The sequence below is a fragment of the Erinaceus europaeus genome, chromosome 13 (assembly GCF_950295315.1).
Source record: "Erinaceus europaeus chromosome 13, mEriEur2.1, whole genome shotgun sequence".
Lineage (NCBI taxonomy): Eukaryota > Metazoa > Chordata > Mammalia > Eulipotyphla > Erinaceidae > Erinaceus > Erinaceus europaeus.
In genome coordinates, this window is record NC_080174.1 from 75,730,203 (window position 1) to 75,753,473 (window position 23,271).

At 41.3% G+C, this 23,271-nt stretch overlaps 1 protein-coding gene across 1 annotated transcript in view; it reads left to right on the forward strand.

Annotated features, from left to right (window-relative positions):
- Positions 1-21,462, forward strand: part of C8A (complement C8 alpha chain) — a 78,602-nt gene extending 57,140 nt beyond the window's left edge. Inside the window, exons 8-11 of the mRNA XM_016185978.2 lie at positions 11,737-11,879; positions 13,407-13,553; positions 16,125-16,347; positions 20,944-21,462. Of these exons, the coding sequence (XP_016041464.2) occupies positions 11,737-11,879; positions 13,407-13,553; positions 16,125-16,347; positions 20,944-21,095 (665 nt within the window). The 3' untranslated portion in view covers positions 21,096-21,462. The remainder of the gene's footprint in view (positions 1-11,736; positions 11,880-13,406; positions 13,554-16,124; positions 16,348-20,943) is intronic.
- The last annotated feature ends 1,809 nt before the right edge of the window (positions 21,463-23,271 follow it).

The window sequence follows — 23,271 nt, forward strand, 5'->3', positions numbered from 1 at the left end:
GAGACAAAAGTGGCCTGTTTGATTTAAACTGTATGGAAAGTAGTAGGATGGATATAATTTAGGTTCTGAAATTTTCTCTTTCTATACCATTTATATATTATTGCTACCTGTTGTTTAAAATTTCCTTCCCGGGAAGTTGTAAGTAGAGAAATTGCCCATGTTACTCAAAGTAGGAAGCACAGAACATTCAATATGCAGAAGAAACCCAAATTGTAATTTAAACATATATTTATCCATTTATCCATCCATGAACCATCCATGCATAAAAAAACCATCATTTCTTGGAGTACAGTGAAGAAGCACACAGGCCCCTCGTGAAGAATATGCAGTTAAGGACTAAGAAAAATATATGGTAAATTACTGAATAGAAAAATCAGCAGAAGTGCAATGAGGGAGGGACCCACTGTATTTGTTCCCCCCCTACACACACATGCAAAATTTTTAAGACTCCGGTGTTATTCCATTTGATCCTGTAAAATTTGAAGGCTTAGGAAGTTTGCTGGGGTATGGAGCTATTGCATTCAAAGCAGGAGTCATTGAGTGGGAACAGTTGAAACAGCAAGTATGTGAGGGTAAGTTATGGGAATTGGATGTCCAGATTCACTCAAAGGCTGAACTGTTGCAGAGGACTTGTCCCTGAGGTGAGAAACATCCTATGAATGTGTTATGGCAGGAAGTGTGATGATATCTGTAATCTAGAAAAGGAGTCATCAATGACCTGTAGAGGGCCACTGTCAATACTGGTAGGTGTCTGGGTCCATGCAAGAATGAACACTGAGAGAATATCAAGGACCCTGACACTGGACAAAGTGGCCAACATTCAGGTGATCATGCTCTGTTCCTACTCATTCAATTCAACTCAATTCAATGCTCACTATTGGGCTGTACTATCCTGAGCTACTGGATGCTCCCTCAAATTAATCATCCTTACTTTCTCCTTGGGATTTTTTTTTAGTTTGAAATTTTAATTTAATTTTTTTTAAATTTATTTATAAAAAGGAAACACTGACAAAAACCATAGGATAAAAGGGGTACAACTCTATACAGTTCTCACCACCAAAACTCTGTATCCCATCCCCTTCCCTGATAGCTTTCCTATTCCTATTATCCTTCTGGGAGTATGGGCCCAGGGTCATTATGGAGTGCAGAAGGTAGAAGGTCTGGCTTCTGTAATTGCTTCCCCGCTGAACATGGGCATTGACAGGTCGAACCATACTCCCAGGCTGTCTCTCTCTTTTTCTATTGGGGCGGGGTTCCAGGGAAGTGGGACTCCAGGACATATTGGTAGGGTTGTCTGCCCAGGGAAGTCCAGTTGGTATCATGTTAGCATCTGGAACCTGATGCCTGAAAAAAGAGTTAACATCTAGAGGCAAAAAAATTGTTGACTAATCATGAACCCAAAGGCTGAAAAAGTTCATATGAAGAGTTGGGGGGGGTCTCCATTTTGTAGATAGTAGTCATATTTTAGTTATATTCCAAAGAGCCCATAACTATACTATTTTTTTTTCCTGATCCTGACATCTGATATGCAGAAAAAGGACCAGAAAGCTGGATCAGGGAAGACAGTAGCTCCCAAATATGGGAAAGGTGTATAAATATGATTGACTGTAAACCCCATCAATTTGATGTGATCTGGGGCCCATATTCAGCTTAGGAGCCTATGTGACCTCTGCAGCCCTGTAGATCTGAGCTCACATTCTGTGGTCATGAGTAGGAACGTTGCAAGCTGCCCCAATTTTTTAATCAGAAGGAATGTGCTGATATTTCTACCTGGAATTCTACTCTGCTCTACTTACCCTTCACCCAACTAATACTTACTCATCCTTGACCTCAGCTTAGATTTGGCTTTTTAGGCAGCCTTTCTGCCTAACAGTCATGGAATGGGAGCCTATTTCAGGTGCTTCAGGAACCCAGGGGGGTAGCTCTGTGCACAACACTAAGGCAACTACCTGCTTCCCTGGAGTCTGCCCATAGGTTAACCCATTGCAGAGTCAGTGTCTTTCTAGTGGGGATGGCTCAGAATCCAAGCCCCTATAGGAGAAGCATCCTCTGAAACTTTCCTTTCTCTCAAGAGAGTTAGGACTGGATTCATAAAGGGTCTGACACAGGTTGAACAGTAGGGAGAGTGAAGTTGAACAGTAGGGAGGGTGAGTGGGCAGGAACCTATAGTCATGGCTGTTTAGCCTGAGCTGGTTCAGGACTTGCTGTGCCTGCTAGCCAACCAGTCACCCTGAACAGACATGCACTAGATTCTAACAAGCTGGAGGCTTTATCCCCCAGTTTCCATGGCAACCAGACTTCGCAGTGATGGATGGTATTGATTGACTGACAGAAGACTCCTGGTGTCTTGGCTCTGTCCCCACCCCCAACCCCCCTTAAGTCATTTGCATACACATGAAATTGAGAGGCTCTCAGCACCATCCTGCTGATTTTGCCATGGTGTTGAATTTTCTATCTTGTCATTGAAAATAGCCTCAGCCTTTCAAAGAAAGGTGAGATGTCAAAATCACTCCTGGGGGCACCTAGCTCCATCATTAGCTCTGGATTTTTTTAAAAGTTTATTTTATTAGTGATTAAACAATGATTGACAAGATTGTGGGACAAGAAGGGTACACACACTTTGCTTCAATCCCGTTTTACTATTCACTTATTGTGTAATTCTGGGCAAGAGTCTTAAATCAGCTAAGTCTCAACTTGCTCATCTCTAAAATGGGAACCACATTATCTGTTGTGGTATGTGGTATGGATATTAAGTAACAGCTGGAAAATGTTTGCCTAGCACATAAGGGATACTACCAGGTGAGCTATTTCCTTTTGTCTTTACCTCTTCACTTATGGGAGACCAGGTGGTGGTGCACCTGGCTGAGTGCACATGGTACACCTTCACCCATAGTTTAACAGTGTATACTGCAGAGACACTGAGAGGGAATTTCTTTTCCCACAAACTCATTAGTCTTCCTCACTCTTTAATTTTTAGAATCAGAATCAGGAACCAAGAGATTCATGGACTGATGCAGAACATTTCTGGCTATAGTAACAGTAGTAACCATTGGTCCTTACTACCAACTCACTTGACGCTCACAACAACTCTATGAGGTAGACACTGTAAAAATCGCTTGTCATGATGAGATGGGAAACTGTACCCATGTGCCAACAACTGGACTGTAAACCATTAGCCTCCTAATTCAAAACAGTTCTTTTAGAGGAGAAAACTGTACCACAGAGAAGACAAATAATATGACCAAGAAAGTCAGTTGCAAAGTCCAATTGCAGCTCAGTCTGCATGTTGGTGTGACCTGAGTCATTTAATATGGTCCAAGTCTCCAAAGTGGATCCTAGCCAGGTTGGAAGGAGACCTAGGATTGAACTCCCAACACTGTCCAGTAGGAACACTGTATCCTTTCTAGAAGGGGGTTTGTAGAAAGAAGTGGTCATGGAATGAGGGGCTTAGTAGGGCTTTACTGCTCTTGCCACATGTCAAACATTATTTACAGAGTGTGGAGAAGTGGAAAGGGCACCAAGTTTGGGTTGAACCAACTGTGCGGCAAAGCCTGATTCTCGGACTTGTCAGTTATGGAAGTCTGGGCAAGTTACCTAACAATGATGGCTAAGATTTGCTGGATACTTGTTTAATAACTGGAATAATTCCCATTTTACAAATGGGGAAAACAAAGTACAAAGAGGTTAAATAACTTCATTTACCAGAAGCCTCAGTATAAGGGGAATATAAAACACTGGTTCCAGAAGTCACACTCATACACATCACAGTCTTTGCCCTTTTTGCAAGCCTTGTGCTTATTACATTGGCAAGTTCTCATAATTTTACTTTGTGTCTTCAGTGAGGAAATGTAGGTGGAAGTGATTTATAAAATATTGACTCTCTGTGAAATGTGATATTCCAAAGATAGGAGTTCTATCATTAGCTAAAAGATGTGACTTCCCAAAGCACTGCTGAGAGTTTTTTCTTTTCTTTTCTTTTTTTGCTTTTTAATATTTATTTATTCCCTTTTGTTGCCCTTGTTGTTTTATTGTTGTAGTCATTGTTAGATAGGACAGAGAGAAATAGAGAGAGGAAGGGAAGACGGAGAGGTGGAGAGAAAGATAGACACCTGCAGACCTGCTTCACCGCTTGTGAAGGGACTCCCTTGCAGGTGGGGAGCCAGGATCCTTGTGCCTGTCCTTGAGCTTAACCTGCTGCACTACTGCCTGACTCTCTGCTGTGATCTTTTTTGGGGGGAGAGGGCAGGTGCAAAAAAATGTGTGATTTTGCCTCTTATGAGCTGACTTTTTCATTCAGACAGAAAGGGGAGTCACTACAATACTGGACCTCAAACCTGACTCACATGCTTGATAAGGCACATGTCCTACCCAATGAGATATCTCTCCAGTCCTAGGAATTTTTTCTAAATAGATTAATATCAGCCAACCCCATGTACTACCAGAAAGTTGTCACAAGTCAGGCTCTGTGCCAAGCCTTGTAAACTCAAGGATGATATTGTAAGTCTATAGAATATCTGAAAAGTAGACAACAAAGTTGACAATTACAGAAAAATGCTAAACACTATGCAGGAGAGAAGCATAAGGATGCCATTAAGAGTAAAAAAAAAGAATGTACAGTGAGGCTACAGAAAGAGAATGCTTGGGAGAAGGGTAGGTTTTCTAGTGCTAAGCTAGAGAAACTCAATGAAATAGGTAAGGGAGGGCAGAGAGACAGCTCATCTGGGAGCATACCTACTTTGTCATGTGCATGGCCCATATTAGAGCCTGGTCCCTAGCACACTGGAGGACACTTCAGTGCTCTGGTATCTTTCTCTCTTTAAGTTTATCTACCTGAAAAAGTTGGCCCAGAGTGTTGACAACAAAAAATTGGTAAGAAGACAATCTAGTCAGAGAGACATGTGCACATAGAAAGACAAGAGGTATTTCTCTCCTCTGTTGGCTGGGAGGAGTCATGGTTTTGAATAGATAAACAGAAACACTGAGGGGGCAGGTAAGTTACTTAGTACTCCCAACACAGGCAGCCCAGGCTGGATAAAGCAATCATTTTTCCCAATGCTATGGCATGAAACTGACTCCATGATTCTTCTCTTCCATTCTAATACTGTATTTGGAGACAACCAACACAGCAAAGAAACATAACTGACAGATCACAGAAACTTGAATGGCATTTATCTGTTGCAAAGAGATAAATAATGCATTACACCTGCTGTTTTCCACCTGATGCTTTCAATCTGAGGAATGACATAGACTTGCTGTGTTCTGGCACTTCAGAAGTCAAGCTGCATGGTTCTGCTTCAGAGTCACATTGAAACAGAATTTTTAAACCTACGGCACATGGGAGTCCAATGGGTAGTGAGTGGGGTGGTGCTGGATTGGGTCAGGGAGGTTGCTCAGTGGCCTTATACATGTTGTCATTACCTAGCCCTGTGTTTTTAAAAAGATACCTTAAAAGACCACTAGTCAATTCTTCCTAGTCTTTCTACTTTGCCTCTCTTGGGAAACAGCTCCTACCTGGGTTCCTCCAGGAATAAGGTGCTCACTGCCTGATGAGACAACTTATTTCTCCTTGATTTCTCACCATTGTAACAGACGATGATGTATTGAGCCAAAACCCATTTTCCAGTCCTTTTGGCCCTGGTTTATGCCTTTGTAACTACACCAACAAACCTCATTACTCTTCTTCAAGACAAGTCTTTGAAGTGTTGAATCAAATACTATTGGTCTCTCATAAAGATTCTCCTTCCTCCCTTGATAAGTGACAATCTCAACCTCTCAGACATTCCCAAAAGGGCATGGTTTTGAATTTCATGTGTATTCTTCTTTGATCATTCTCTATTATTTTATTTTACTTTATTGTGGTAAGAATACTTAACATGAAATATACTTTTTTTAACAGAGCACTGATCAGCCATGGTTTATGAGGATTGGGGGACTGAACCTGGGACTTTGAAGCCTCAGGCATGACAGTCTCTTTGTATATCCATTATGATACCTACCCCACCTTAAAATACACTTTCTTAACAAGTTTTTAAATGTATGATCTTATTACTTGTTTTATTTGTTTGTTTTGTCACCAAGGTTATTGCTAGGGCTCAGTATGTGCATGGCTCCACCATTCCTAGTAACTTTTTTTTCTTTTTGAGGGACGGTGAGAGACAGAGAGATAAGGAGAAAGAGAGAGACCTTTGACAACACTCCACCACCTGTCAAACCTCCCCCTGCATGTGGAAACCAGATGCTTGAACCTAGCCCCCTCAATGTGGTATCCTTAACTGTAATGCTGTATAGCATATCTAACTTACCCATCTTGCATCACCAAGACTTCTACCCTTTAAGTGGTTCTTTTTCCCAGCTTCCCCTTCTCATGGAAACTATGGTTCAAGTCTCATAAAGATTCCATTAAAATGGAACCATGCCATATTTATTCTTCCATAACTAGTATTTCTCTTATTATACTGGCTCAACCATACTGTTATGGAATTTCCTTCCTCTCAATTAAGACTGAATAACATCGAATAAATGTACAGTAATATTTTCTTTTAAAAATTAGGACTCTGAGAACTTTGCATCAAGCTCTGGATTTCTTTGTGTGCATGAGAATGAGATAAATTCCTGTCTTTCCCCCTAGCTTCATTGCTCTATTAAGTTTTAAGTTACCCAAATGTCTATGGTCTTTTCTCTTGTTTTCCTGTTGAACCATGTCTATTTGTTACTGTGTTTTTACAATTGGTGTTTTGATCCTAAAATAGGATGTTACAGCTTTCCTAGCTAGTTTAGTGCTGTGATGTTTGGATTGGGAACTTTCTTTGATCCCATTTATTCATCTGTCCTTGACATTACCTAGTTTTCTCCTCTTGATGGATATGACTAGCCTGACTGTTAACTTGCATCAAAGGTGGGCATTGACTGAAATGGGTCAGAAGCCAGTGCTCTGTGGCAGATCACTAGAAGTTCTCTGTGGGACTGTAGTTCTCAATATTTGGCTCTAGATGTGCTGTGCAAGAATTCTCTGGGAAAGTTGTTTGAAGTACAGATTTCAAAGCCAGGCAGTAGTGCACCTGGTTAAGTGCACAAGAGTCCAGGTTCAAGTTCCCAGTCCAGTCCTCTCCTATAGAGGTGAACACTCCTTCATGAGTACTGAAACAGAGCTGCATGTCTCTCTCTCTCTCTCTCTCTCCCACCCTACTTCTCCTTCCCTTCTCAATTTATCTTTGTCCTATGAAATCAAATAAATTATAAAAAACAATAAAACTTTAAAATATAGATTACTGACTACTCAGAAATATATCAGAATTGACAAATGCTATGGTTTAAGAACCTGTATTTTTAATAAGTATACTGGAAAATCTTAATATGTAGATAAGATGGAGAATAATTAATTCCAGAATTCACTGAGTCCAAAATCCCTTTGCAAACTTCAGTGTGACCTGGTCTTATGCTGGCGTCTAACAAGTCCAGTCTGATGGGAGTGGGCGAAGGAATTCATGACGCAGCATTGCCTGGTTCTAAATATATAATCAGTCCACACAGAACACACACTCATCTGGGTAAGTACTACACAAGCTTTCCACACCTTTTTCCTGCTCCTTCTGCTACTCTCCACTTGAAATTTCTTTCTTTGGTTCCATGTCTTGGCTTCTAATAGCAGCTCCCAGTTCTGGAATCTGGTACCAGGTTTGACCTAGTCCACCCTCATCCAGATTTCTGGGTTTGGTTTCCCAATGGCTTTCTGTAGACAGCTTTGGTTTGACATCTTACATGGCTTCTAACAAGAGACTTCTCTTGCCTCCTTGGTATATATTGAATAGAAACAAACAACACCCAGGATACAAACGATTTCATTTAACATACAGTCCTAGGCAGCTAGCTTCCTAAGGATAGGATCTAACTTAGTTAGATTTGTACTATATTATTAGTTGTATTCATATGCTTACATCACTTAACATATAACAGTATAGAGTAGGTGTTTACAAAAGTCTCCGATTTTCTAAAAGAATTCTTTAATCTGATGCAATAACTGGAATTAATAAAAATATCATAGTCACTAAGAAATACAGACTTGAGTTGGAATCTCAATTCCACCGTTTCCCCCCCCCCCCCCCCCCCGGCTGGATGGACTTAGGCAAGTTAATTAACCTTTATGAACTACAGATCCCAACTAAAAATGAAAAGTGTGGGCTGGGTGTCTAAGGACATGTTTAGCTCTCACATTCTATGATTCTTCATAAGCCACAGAACTCCCTTTGCTGGCTGGTACCCTAATTGGAGTTTCTTAGAAAGCTATTCTTTGCAGTTTAAGTCGTGCTGCTGAAATCAAGCTGGAATTCTGTTCTCCCAGCAGCACGTGATAGACTGCAAGCAGACCCTTCATGAACATAATCCCTCCAAGGCACCCTTCAGCCCCCATTAATCAGCTAGTCCTGTAGCTTTATTAGGAATCACTCCACCACTCACCTAAGTAATCACTCTGGCTTCTGCCCATGAATTCCTTTCATCCACTTTTGTTTATCACTGTTGAAGCATTTTTTAATCAAAACAATTAAATATGCTAAATCTTCCTTAATTAGTAATGCATTAAAATCAAAAGTGCTTGAACAAAAACAGCAGAAGAAGCCCTTTGCTTGGTGCTGAGTGCTGGTGTCTAGAGTATCACTTAAGAGACTTGTTCAGATGCTGAGATTCACTGGCACAGGGAAAGGGTTTTTGGACATGAACAGCCCTGCCCTTTATGAATAAGAAACTGAGACCAGTGGTACCACAATCCTTTTCTAAGCTTACAGAGTGTCAGTGAATGAAATTTACCTTGTGTTGTTTTAGAGATGAAGTTTGTGTGTATTTAAAGAATACCACATGACAATTTGATATAGAGAGTGAAATTACTTCAGTCAACTAATTAACATTATTCTTTCACCTTTCTGTGATGACAGCGCCAGAATCTCCTCACTCTGCAAATTTTCACTGTTGTATGTAATATTATTAACTACAGTTATCAGGTTGTACATTTGATTTCTGTTTCTTTTTTATTTTATTATTATCTTTATTTGTTTATTGGATAGAGATAGAAATTGAGAGGAACAGGGAGATAAGAGGGAGAGAAACAGACAGACACCTGCAGCCTTGCTTCATCACTTGCAAAGCTTTCCCCTGCAGGTGGGGACAGAGGACCTGAACCCAGGTCCTTGTGCACTGTAATGTGCGCTCAACCAGGTGTGCCACCACCCAGCCCCATCTCTACATTTCTTCATCCCATATAACTGTAACTTTGCTACCTTTGGCCAATATCCTCTCATATCCTCCACTCACCCACCCCTGGAAATCACTGTTTTATGTTCCTACACATTTGCTATCTAAAAATTGTACATGTGAGATTGTGTAGTATTTTTTAAAATTTTTGTATCTGATTTATTTTACTTTGCATACTGTTGCTGTCACTAGCAAGATTTCTTGATTTTCAAGGCTAAATAATGTTTTCTCAGGGGACAGTTTTCTCCATATGACTTATTTCAGTAAGCATAATGCCCTCTGGGTCCATCCATATTGTTTCAAGTGACAACATTTTACCTTTTTTTTTTTTTAATAGCTGAGTAATACTGACCCCAGTGGAATATTCCTCAGGTATTAAAAAAATAATATACTGTCATTCACAACAATATGGATAGATCCACAGGGTATTATGCTCTGTGAAATAAGTCAAATAATGGAAGACAAAGATACACTCAGAGACAAAACAAGTAACTAAATAACAAATAAACGTTTAGACTATAAGACTAACCAGGAGTGAACAAAGGCACGGATAAATTGGGCAAGAGAGGTTAACTGTATAGAATGAGATGGTTAGTGGCATAGATGGTTGCTGATCTGTAATAATCACACCAAAAACTTATATAATTTTACAGCGCAGCATTTCAATAATTATTTCAATAAAATATTAAAAAAACAAAAGTGAGTATAATAAGAAAAATACATAAGCCTTTGACCTCACAGAGTTTGCCATTTAATGAAAATGTAAGTAAATCAAGTTTTGTTGTTTAATACTCCCTTGCAAAGGCCAAATTTAACCCTTGGTCAAATTGCGTTACAGGTTAAAATAATTTTTCCTTTGTGCTTTCACCAGAAAGATACAACGATGTTAGGGATTACTGTGCAGTTTCTATTAAAAGTCATGGCATTTATAAAATGCTGGCTCCAGCATACAAATTTGCAGAGACTGTAGCTTCTAATAAAGTTGAGTTCTGGTAGGGGGAGCAGGCTGGGAGTTGGCTCACTTGGTAAAATGTGCAAGTTGCCATGATCAAGGACCTGGGTTTGAGGTCTTGGCTAGCTTATGGGAGCCCCTAAGGGGTGGAATTCCACAAGAAGTGCAGTGGTGCTGTGATATCTCTCACTTTCTATTTAAAGAATGGAGAGAAAGCAAAAAAGAAAATAAGGAAGAAAGACAAGGGAGGAAGGAAGGAAGGAAGGAAGAAGGAAGGAAGGAAGGAAGGAAGGAAGGAAGGAAGGAAGGAAGGAAGGAAGGAAGGAAGGGAGGGAGGAAAGAAGGGCTGCCAGGAGTGGTGCAGTCACGTAGGTACTGAGCCCCAGTGATAATACTGTTGAAAAACAAAAACAAACAAACAAAAACAACAACTCTGTAGTGTGACCATTATCTTACTCTAGTCTATTTTTTTAATCTTATGATCCCAGGAAGACCAAGGGTTAGAAACCCTTTTGTGGGAGTCGGGCGGTAGTGCAGCGGGTTAAGCGCACGTGGCGCCAGGCATAAGGACCGGCATAAGGATCCTGGTTCAAGCCCCCGGCTCCCCACCTGCAAGGGAAGTGCTTCACAGGCGATGAAGCAGGTCTGCAGGTGTCTGTCTTTCTCTCCCCCTCTGTCTTCCCCTCCTCTCTCCATTTCTCTCGGTCCTATCTAACTACGCCAACAATAAAAAAACAAGGGCAACAAAAGGGAATAAATTAAATATTAAAAAAAAGAAACCCTTTTGTTCCATTTATAGTCTCTGGGACAAGTTACTGCATGGAGAATTACGTTCTTCATCTCCTAAATACATACTTCTTGATGGATTCTCAGATATAAGACAGTTCTCATGTGTGGTCAGAGACCAGAGATGCCCTAGGGAAAGTCATCCACTTTCTAATTGATCTTCAGTTCGAGTGTGTGTGTGTGTGTGTGTGTGTGTGTGTGTGTGTGTGTGCGCTCATGCACATGAGAGTGTGTATAAATGAGGACCTGGCAAAAATAATTGTAACAGATGTAATCTGTAATCATCAGGCACAAATAAAACACACTGGTAGCTTTAAAAAAGGACTTAAAATGGAGTGAATGTTGAGACTTGAGTAGACTTTGGAAAGACAGCAAAAAGGGATGGAGGGAGGTTACTTATCTGAAGGGCAGCATGTGCAAAACTGTAGAGTGCAAATATTTCTGATCATAGGCCAGGCACTGCTCTAGGATGGGGTGGGTGGAGACTGAGAAGAAAATTACTGTACAGATCAAGGAGGCTCTGTGGAAAGTATACAGAGGAAAGGAAACTTGCATTTGTGAGCAGCAAGCTTGAGCAATAAATATTCTTTCTCATTTCAATAATTTTTTATAACCTCTATTTAGAAAAGGACACTAAAATTAGGTTTAAAAACTAGGATTTCAACCTATGTTCCTTTGACTTTTACTATGAACTGAATATACCATGTTAACCATCTTCTTATAGCTCATCATTTTTTCCTGTTTCCCTGATATAGCTGTTACCAGTAAAGATGTCGAGAAATGTTTTGGAGGCTCTCTGGGTATTACCTATGACTATAAGGAGAATACCCAAATTGGAGGAGGTCTATCAGGAAAATCTTGTGAAAATATTGGAGGTGGTAAAATAGGCAAGTATTTAGTAATGGATCTAGATTCCCTTGAACACATAGTCAAAGCAGGGACAATTATTCTCCTCTTTCAGTGTATGGCCACACTACATAGCTGCTAGTACCCCAAATAAGTGATCTGTGTTGGCTTTATTCTGAAACAACATTTAGAAATAGCTGACTTAGGGAGTCCAGCAGTAGCACAGCGGGTTAAGCACACATGGTGCAAAGTTCAAGGACTGGCATAAGGATCTTGGTTCCAGCCCCTGGCTCCCCACCTGCAGGGGAGTCACTTCACAAGTGGTGAAACAGGTCTGCAGGTGTCTATCTTTCCCAACCCCTCTCTGTCTTCTCCGCCTCTCTCCATTTCTCTCTGTCCTATCCAACAACTACAACATCTACAACAACAATAACTACAACAATAAAACAAGGGCAACAAAGGGAATAAATTTAAAAAAAAAGAAATAGTTGACTTCTTTGATATAACCTCTTGGATTTCAAGCATGAGACAAAGCCACAGTATGAAGTGAGACAAAACAAAGGTGTGAACAGAACCTAGAAAGTCAGCTGTTGGGAATCCAGTGGAAGGAAACATGTCTGGTAGGAGAAGAGAATATGGTCACCAATAACCCCAAAGAATGAGTATTAGAGTGTCCAGGAAATCTTTGCATTATTTCCTGAACAAGTTGATGTGTGTAGTAACATGCCATCCATTCATCTAGCAGGTAGTAGATATAGGCATCAACTGTGGAACTGGGGTTTTGCACATGTGTGCTTTCACCACTGTGGGCTGCTTTCTCATTCAATCAGTCAGACAGACCCTATAGCACTGGATCTTCCCACAGTGTAAAGGTTAGAACGTGGATGACACATATGATAAGACACATACCTACCCAGTGAGTTATCTTTCCAGCCCTTGAGTACATTTTTTTAAGGTGGGAGAGAAGGCTATACTGAAGTGAGTGAAGTCTGTATGAAACAGCTTTAAGCAGTTCACTGCATTACACTTCTCATACTTCTCACTCTTTCTCTCTGAGACCCTTCTTTCCTCTCCACTTACATGTACACACTCATTCACCTTTCTAGAAAACTCACCTTCCTAAACATATTTCATGCCTACTATAAATCTGACCGCATTTCACATCTTTCTCTATATACTCACGGAGAACCATAGAGACATCTGCCAGAGTATCTATTTTGCATACAGCAGGAAATGAGTAAATATTTATTTAACATATGACAGTATAAGTGAATGAATGAATGAATGGTCATCTGTTTTCCCATTCAACATGTCAGGCTGACATATCTTCCCAGGATCTTTTCCTATTCAGAGGGTGGGTCTATTTTTCAGTTTTGCATTTCTTTGTTACCTATTCTGAATTTGACAATTTGTGCTTTGACTTTCCTTCCTTCCTTCTTTCTTTCTCTCTCTCTTTCTTCCTTCCTTCCTTCCTTCCTTTCTTTCTTTCTTTCTTTCTTTCTTTCTTTCTTTCTCTCTTTTTCTTTTTGAGGGGGGATGAGCTAATACAATTAACCTCTTGATAACAGATGGTGACGAGAAGAATAAGATCATTGAAAATGCCATTTCTCGGGTCCAAGGTGGCAGTACTGGCTGGGGTGGTGGCTTGGCAGCAAACAGCAGCACCATTACTTATCGTTCCTGGGGGAGGTCATTAAAGTATAATCCTACTGTTATTGATTTTGAGGTAAGTGTTTTCTCAGTTGAAGAAATTCTACATCCACGAGGAATGAAAGTGAAGCAGACCAGATGATTTCATATTTCTTATTATGAGCCTATCAGAGGATAAGATGAAACGTAACTGCACACTGAATGAGTGGTCTCCCCCAGCCCTGCATGTCTTTAGATCCCAACTAGTCCTCAGAAAGCTAATATCTGGGCAGTGTCTGGTTTTATACTAGGATGATCAGAATTTCTTCAGGCCCGGATCACATTAGAATAAGTTGAATTTATACACACTTTAAATATATATATACATATATATACATATATATATATATATATATATATATATATATATATATATCACTGGCTTATGGAGAATTGGCAAAAACTTTTTGGTAAGAAATCGGGTAGTTTTAGATTATATGGGCCTAACTACACTCTCTGCTTTAGACGTTCATTTTCTTCTCCATTCCCCTTATCAATAGAGATATTGTAATCTTCCCAATCTTTCCCTTTAATTTTACCCACAATTTCCTGAAAATTTAAAAACAATTCATAGCTCACGGAACATGCAAAGACAAATTGTTGAGTGTGGTCCCAAGCTGGAGCCTGCTGCTTCTGCTCTAAATAATCTCATCTCCTAATTACAATACACCTCTGAAACAGATATGTTTCTCTCTGTTGCAAAGACTGGAAAATTGAGGCTCCAAGAAATCAAGTTGATTGTCTATATTCTTAGAGTTCATATTTGGCAGAACCTGGATTGAAGGCCTTCACACTTACCTTCACTTTCCTCTATCTCAGAATCTTGCTTAAAGCCATGGTTCTCAATCACTAGGGTTCGTTTTGCTCCCCAAGGGATGTTTGATAATGTCAAAGACACTTTTTTAATGTCTTGGTTTGTAGGGTGCTACTGGCATCTAGGCAGTAGAAGACAGGAATACTGCTAAATACCCAACTGCAAAGGACACATCACAACAAAGGGATATCTGGTCAATAAAAGCTGAAACTGATACATCTTGACTTAAAACCTTAATCTCACAAAGGGATTAAAACTATTCAAACAGCAAAGGAAGTGGATGTTCTACCAGCGGTTAAACTACTTCTATTACTATGCAAGATAAATCATTAAACATAGTTGTATTTTTTATTATTTGTTTTGGATAGAGATAGAGAGAAAGTGATAGAGAAGGGGAAGATAGTGGGGACAGAGATAGATAGATAGATAGATAGATAGATAGATAGATAGATAGATAAGATTCAGGCCATCCCTAGAACCAGAGTTGTCTTTCATCCAAGAGAATCACATTTCACCCATTCTGTATAAATTTCCCAACAACTAGGCCAAATTCCCTGAACTTCCAGTAAATGGTTCCCCCCTCCCTTGACTCAGGTTTTTTTCATGCCTCACACAACCAGTTTGGTGACCACAGTGATAGTTCCTGATCACTGGTCAAGGTCTGTTTGCTACTGGTCTTTCTGTACACATTTCCAGGAAACCATTCAAGGTAACTGTGAGTGACCTCTACTGACATTTGATTCTAGAGAAGTGAGGTTGCTCCACTGTGTCCCAGCCCTGTATCTAAAGTGCTTTGAGACCGTAGCAAATCATTTTCCTCTCAGGGCTTCAGATTCCTCTTCTGAAAAATGAGAGATCTAGAGCAGAACTTTCATTTTATCATCATGTGGTAAAACAGTTTCATAAACATGCTGAAAATAAACACATGTGCATGCAATTTGAAACATATAGAACTTTGTTGTCATCATGCCTAATAAAATAGTGTTTCTTTTATACTGTTTTCCTTTTTGCAATGGTGTTTCACATTCATAACTTCTTCAGATGCTCAAAGAATTCTAGGAAGTTATTACTCCTATATTATTGACAATGACATCCAAACTTTGGGACATTTAAGAGTCCTAGGCCATACAGCTAGGAGGTGAACACTACTTATTTAGCTTTTTACTACATGATAGATCTTTCCTTTCATTGTGAATTCTCACAATATACCTGGTAGACAGTACTAGTCTCATTTTTCAGCAGAGGAAGAAGGCGATAGCTATGATGTAAGAGTGATCATATAGCTAGAAGTGGTTGAGCTTGAAGTCAGATATTTCTGGATTCAATTTCTGTGCTTTTTGTCATGAATGCTCAAACATGCACACACACAAACATGCACATGCACATGCATACACACACACACACACACCAATAGCTCATATTTTCCATTTCCTAAATGTTCTGAAGGTGGTGGATGTACTAGCACAAATAGTTTCGCTCTGCCCTTGAGATCAGCAATCACAAGTCTCTGCATTAGATAGGTACAAGTTCCTTTTGACTCTGACACTCAACTTTGTGATCCTACTTAGTAAGCCACTCAGACACTGAGCTGTCACTCCATCTAAGAGCTGCAAAGGTTAGCACCTGTATCACAAAGTAGCTGGGAGGATCCAGTGTAGGAAAACCTTCTCTGTCTGGCTCTGGGCCTGGCATGTAGCAAGGTTTTTAGAAGCTCTGAAGTCCAGCTCTTGGGTTCTGGGACTCTGGAAATACCTCAGACTTGGGGGGGGGGGGCTTTTCATTTTGTACCCACAGATGCAACCCATCTATAAGATCCTGCAGCACACAAACCTGGGACCCTTGGATACCAAACGCCAGAACCTGCGTCGGGCCTTGGACCAGTACTTGATGGAATTCAACGCCTGCCGCTGTGGGCCTTGCTTCAACAATGGGGAGCCTATACTCACAGGCACCAGCTGCAGTTGTCAGTGTCCCCAAGGTCGTAAGGGCCTTGCCTGTGAGCATATGGAGCTGGAGGGTAAGCCACTTACATCATCACTCAGGCTAATGTATGGCGTAACTCTGAGGCACTGGCAGTGCTTGGGTTTCCGTTATTTGCCCCCTATACCCTCTTGCCCACTTACTCTAGAAATGCACACTGAGCTTTATGGCTGATCTGTCACATTTCACGGCTCTTATGCTCCGCCCTGTTGTTAAGACTCTCATTCAGATGAGCTGCTTTTTAAAACCAAGGTGCATATAGACAATAGGATTCATTTCTGAAGATTACAAATATCACAAGTTGGGTGACCTAAATCAATGTAAATTGACCGTCTCACACTTGTAGAGGTTGGGAATCCAAATTCCAGGTGTACTGGCCAGGTTAGTTTCTTCAGGAGGCTCTGAAGGAGAATCTATTCTCTTGGTCTCTCTGTTTCTTGTTTTTATTGGGGTGAAGGGATGATGCCTGGGGTTCTTTGGCTTATGGATACACCATTCTAGTATTTTCCTGTTTTTATCTGATGTTCTCTACTCCATATCTCTGTCTTCTCTTCTTATCAAAACATTAGTAGTCTTTGAGCCCCTGGCTCCCCACCTGCAGGGGAGTCGCCTCACAGTTGGTGAAGCAGGTCTGCAGGTGTCTATCTTTCTCTCCTCCTCTCTGTCTTTCCCTCCTCTCTCCATTTCTCTCTGTTCTATCCAACAACAACAACAACAATAATAACTACAACAGTACAACAACAAGGGCAACAAAAGGGAATAAAATAAATAAATAAATAATTTAAAAAATTAGTAGTCAATGGAGGAGGGACCACCTGACTCCAACATGATTTCATCTTAACTTGATTTATTCTTGAAAGAATCTATTTCCAATAAGGTCAATTCACAGATAATAGGGCTTAGAATTGAGCACATCTTTTTGGGGAATGCAATTCAATCCATTTCAAGGAATAAGTAAAGTTAGCATAGGAAGCTCAGCTCTGGCTTATGGTGGTACAGGGGACTGAACCTGAAGCTTGGGAGTCTCAGGCATGAAAGTCTGTTTGCATAATCATCATGCTATCTCCTCAACCCCCTTTTCTCTTTCTAGTCTGCCTTTTTTTATTTTTCCCCTTTCTGAAAAAGTCATATCTGGAGTATTAAAATCCCAGTAATGGCAAAAAAAAGTAATCATTAAAATACTTATAACTAAAAAGCAGTTTTTAGCTGCATGCTTTTTTTTTTTGCCACCAGAGCTCCGTGCCTGTACCACAAATCCATTGCTCCTGGAGGCTATTTTTTTCCTTTTTGTTGTCCTTGTTGTTTTATCATTGTTGTGGTTATTATTGTTATTAATGTCATCATTGTTGGATAGGACAGAGAGGAATCAAGAGAGAAGGGAAAGGCAGAGAAGAGGAGAGAAAGATAGACACTTGCAGACCTGCTTCACTGCCCGTGAAGCGACCCTCCCTGCAGGTGGGGAGTTGGGAGCTCGAACCGGGATCCTTACACCAGTCCTTGCACTCTGCACCATGTGTGCTTAACCTGCTGCGCTATCGCCTGACTCCTACATAATTTTTTTTTAAGTCTACTTTTAGTTAAACAAGCAGTTGTACATATGGCAAAGTTAGTGCACTTTCTGGGTAAAATATTTTGCCTAATATGCTGTCATTTTTCCTTCTCTCTCTCTTTCTCTTTACTCCAGGGTTATTGCTGGGACTTAGTGCCAGCACTATGAAGCCACTGCTTCTGGTAGCCATTTTTTTTTCCATTTTATTGAATAGGACAGTGAGAAATTGAGAGAGGATGGGGAGATAGAGACGGAGGAGACAAACACCTGCAGACCTGCTTCGTCACTTGTGAAGTGACCTCCTCCTCCCCGCAGGTGGTGAGCCAGAGGCTAAAACCTGGATCCTTGCATGAGTCCTTGTGCTTTTTACTATGTGCACATAACTGGATGTACCACCACCTGGCCCCCTAGGATTATTCTTTAAATGAGATAATGGTTGATTACAATTTCCTCACTCGGAAAATAATTCCAAATAGAAGGAAGACAGGTTGGCATAACTGTGATATCGAATAAGCCTTTAAACCCCAGAGATACAAATTTTCAAGTGGGCATCCTCAGTAAGGTGGGGATGATAGTAGTGCCTTAGCCACACACTGTGAAGAGGATTAAGCCAGCCCACACATGTAGCAGAGTGTTAGTAAAAGAAAGAAGAGTCTGCATTGGTAGGGGATTTGTGTTGGGTTAGCACTGTGCCTTCTTTGCTGATCTAAGAGACTATAATTTGAGTTCCAACAAGCTGCCTGGTGTTCTATAGGAAATTCTGAGAGTGATCAGCCAAGATAGTGTATGAATTCCAGAGTCCTTGTGAAGGGCAATATAGAGGGAAAAAAAGAAAAACAAAAACAAACAACAAGACAGCAGGGCCAAGCCTGGTATACCTTCCATAGGTGAGTCAGAAAAATGTACCAACTGACATGTGGGTGAATTGGGAGAAACAAAGAAAACTACTCATGGATGATACTTGCCAGCTCTAGGACCCTGGGATTTCTTGACTCCCCAAAGCAGAGTGTGAAATGAGTTTCAACCTCCTTTTACCCTATTGGTCAGGCAGCTTTCCCAGGGGCAACAAAGACCAGCAGGCAGGATGACTGACTAGTAGCCTATGCCCGGCATCATCACAACATTTTGTGTTCATGAATTTATTTATTTCCTCCCAGGAAATATATGGAGAGTATTATTATAAGCCCTAACTTACGGGTGAGAAATCAAGGATAGGAAACAGGCTATTCAACGTCATGTAGACAAGGAGAGTCACAGGTTTACACAGATAGTCTGATAAAGAATTAAAGCTTTTTGTTTGTTTGTTTTTGTTGCCAGAGCTTCAACACACCAAGCTGACTTCTATAGATAGATAGATAGACAGACAGACAGATAGGGACAAGGAAACAGAGAGAAGGAAGGACACAGCACTGAAGCTTCTCCCAGTGAGTGAAGGCCATGTTCAATCACGGGTCATATGCATGCAAAGTAGGTGTATTATGTAGGTGAGCTATCTTGCTGGCCTACCATGCTCACAGTTGTGACAATCCACTGATTCACATTAAGGGTCAGGGAGCTGCAAGAATAATAATCAGAACAGGATCTGTGATGATTGAAGTGATAGTTGTCTCGGGGAGTGGGCAGAGAGAGTATGTTCTAATTAATGGATTTCAACCTTGCTTGGCTTAAATAAACAGACTAAGTCCTGCTTGGTTAAGTATAATTATAGCACTCCGAGAACCTTCAGAACAAGTGGCTAATCTGGATTCCTGTCCAGACAGCACAGAGATAGAACTGGCAGTGTGGGACTACATAGACAAAGCTCTTTTATGGTTCAGTGCCGGATTCAGTGGTGGCCATACTGAGTGATAAGTGGACACAGTAGGCACTGGAGAAACCAGCCTTGTGCCCATGATCTGTGGGGTGGTGGCAGGGCACAGAGGGCACAGAGCCTCATTCTTCCTGCAAGATTACATACAGGAAGCTCATGAGTGTTCCATTAACCTTGTTCCAAATAGGATGTGGACACCAGGTGGCCTTGGGGCTATTAACTTTAACTTGTGTCTGACAGATCAATCTGGCAAGAGAATCAAAGGCTGGGGAGTTAGTCAGCCACCATGGAAACCTACTGACTTAAATCCCTAGGGATTTTTACAGCAACCCTTTGGCTTTGGGGACTGAGTCAGAAAGGAGAGAAATGGAGAGAGAGAACCCTGCTGTGGTTGTCTCACCAGGGAGTATAATTACAGAGCTGGAAGGGACCTCAAGATAACCTAATCCAATGATATTCACACTGGGATCTAAGGAAAGTTGGGTTTTAGGAGTGGCCCTGGGGCAGGAGGTTGAGTCTGACAGATGTCCCCAGCTTCAAATAGAACAGCTCCATTTTCATCTGGTTTCCATGTTGGAGGCCATGTAAGATTGCATTTAGGCATTAAAATAGCTACCCCCAAAATGATGAAATATCCCTACTGTATTAATTCATCTTCCTCATTTCACAGAGAGAGGTAAAAGAAAACCCAGGTTGAGAGAGGAAAAAGGTTTGCCCTTCTCCCAAAGGCACTGAGCTAGCCAGAGGCAGCAGCCTCAGGGAGGGACATTTTACAAACCCGAGTCAGCAGATACAGCCCATGGGGGTGCATGTGTTCTGAAGATAATTTGTCAGAGAGAACTTCTATCTACTATTGCCCCATCATCAGAATCTGAGAGGGCTTGATTTGGAAACCAAGCATTCCTCTCTAAAGGGGTGGCTAACTAGCCTCTGTCTCTGAACCCCAGCTGGGCTATGCTTGTCACACCCTCCAGTGATTCCTAGTCACTCTTCCAGAGGACTGCACCTCCCAACCTCAAGGCACTATTCATCTTCCATGGAACTGTGAATTCCAATTTCATCAGATGAGTTCCCAATGGCCTCTTTTCACTCCATCCTGAGTTTCGAATTAAGTTCAAGGCAGCAAACACAACAGGTCTTGGTTGGATACACCAAGGCATTTCACCCAAGAAGGGTACAGCCTATTCTAGGGAAACTGGATGCCTCTCTTTCTTATACCTTGAGCTGCTTCTGATATTTTAACCACCTTGTCCTTGGGGTTGTCATCTGTGCAGATGCCCGGGCAGATGGTCGCTGGAGCTGCTGGAGCTCTTGGTCATCCTGCAGAGCAGGAACTCAGGAAAGAAGGAGAGAGTGCAATAACCCTGCACCCCAGAATGGAGGCGCCTCCTGTCCAGGGTGGAGTGTGCAAACTCAGACCTGTTGAGTATCTCTGGACAAAGACTATGACAGACGTAGCAGTTGTTACCACTTGGACTGACCACTGGGCAACAACCTCCTTCAGCTCTGAGGAATGCAAATCAACATGGGTTTTGTCTTCATGCTGCCAGCTCCCAAACCTCATTTATAACCTACAGACACATACTTTGCCTACAGAGCTCAGTCATCCAAATGCTGGATATTAGCGAGAGGCAGAGACCACACAGCATTTTAGATAATCCAGAACAAAAACAAAAAATTAGAAAACTAAAACCATACATAATCCACGTCTTAGAGAATGAGAGGGATAAGGCGGGCAGATCTCCCTCAAATAATCAATGGCCAATAAAACAAAGTGTGCTGAAAATTCTCAATGTATTTTGCTAACAATGTTTCTTCACCCCTAGGACCATCACTAATGATCTGGCTAGGCCGACACACTGGAACAATGAGGAAAGTCATTTAAGGACTGACTTGGGTCCCTTCATTAGGACTCACGTTTTTCTTTTACACTCTCACCTCATCACACTGTTTGCTTAAGTTCTCAGCACCCATATCACATTCCTTCCAATTATTTTTTCAGAACACAGTTCTTTTCCTTCACGGTGCTATTTTCCCTACAATTATAAAAATCCTGTGGTTGCTCATGAGTTGTCAGGTGAAAGATGGTAATTGTGAAGGTAGAGTCAGCATAGCTTGGTTCAGTACTATATCCCCCAAAGCCAAGGCTTTTACCTAGAAGGTAAGTACTAATGTAAAAAAAGAAAAATCAGTGGATAAAGTGAAGAGATTGAATTCAAGAGTCAGTTTAATGTTGTAGTCCAAGGGGCTGGGCACTGGCATACCTGGTCAAGCACACATAGTACTAAGAGAAAGGATACGTGCAAGTCCCTGCTGAGGGTAGGCTTCATAAGTGATGAAGCAGGTCTGCAGGTTTATCAATCTATCTTTCTCTATCCATCTCCATCTCTCCCCTGCCCCTCTCAATTTCTCTTGGTCCTATCAAGTGGAAATAAAAAAAAAAAGGCAATAATCAGTGGCACACATTGCAGAGTACAAGGAACTGGGCTCTGTGTCCCTGGTCCCCCCCCTTCCTTTCAGTGGGAAAGCTTCGTGAGTGGTCCAGGTTTGAGTCTGGTTCCCACTGAAGAAAGCTTGGAAGCTGTGGTCTCTTTCTCTTTGTCTCTCTGTCTCTATCTAAAAAAAAATTGTGATCCAGGGCCAACAAAGTAGCTCACCTGGATTTGTGAATGCTTTGCTATGTGCAGAACTCAGGTTTGAGCCCAGTCCCTACCACAGTGAACCCTATGGTATCTTTCCCTTGCTACCTCTGTTTCTCTCTTTATCTGAAAAGGACAGCCTGCTCTGAGGAAGTCCCAACAATGACATAAAAAGTGATGGTTCTCAGTGGTCTCCAGAATGAAGGATAGACTTGGAGAGGCCAGAATAAGGAACATCTGTTGACTAACAGATAAACAGGCTTTCCTTTTCCTTCCAGAATGCTCAGTTCTTTTTAGAGTACTGATGAGATATATCAAGTTGTTGGAAAAGTCAACATGCATTTTTTTTTCCCCCTTCAGGATTATCTCTGGGCCTCAGTGCCTGCACTATGAATCCACTGCTCCTGGAGGCCATTTTTCCCATTTTTGTTGCCCTTGTTGTAGTTGTTAGTTATTGTCATAGCTGTTGTTGTTGTTGTTATTAGGTAGGACAGAGAGAAATGGAGAAAGGAAGGGAAGACAGAGATGGGGAGAGAAAGATAGACACCTGCAGACCTGCTTCACCACTTGCGAAGTGACCCCCTGCAGTTGGGGAGTTGGGGGCTTGAACCAGGATCCTTACGCCAGCCCTTGCACTTTGCAGCCACCTGTGCTTAACCCATTGAGATACTGCCCAGCCCCCCATGCAGTTTTGAATAGAAAAAATAAACCAATAAAAATACACCATGATTTTTCCAGCAATCCAGTATCTATCTACATGGGGCAATTAGACAGGATTTTAGAGCCACAAGGAATTCACTGCCTGGTGAATTCCAACCTTCGTGAGATATAAAATAAGTACTGAAGGAGGCAGGAGAAAGATTTACCTCCTATTTGTGTGTATTTCAATAGATTTGACCCAGCTTTTGGAGAAGCTTTGAACTAGATAAAAAGGGAGGAAGGAAGAAATTGAGACAAACATTC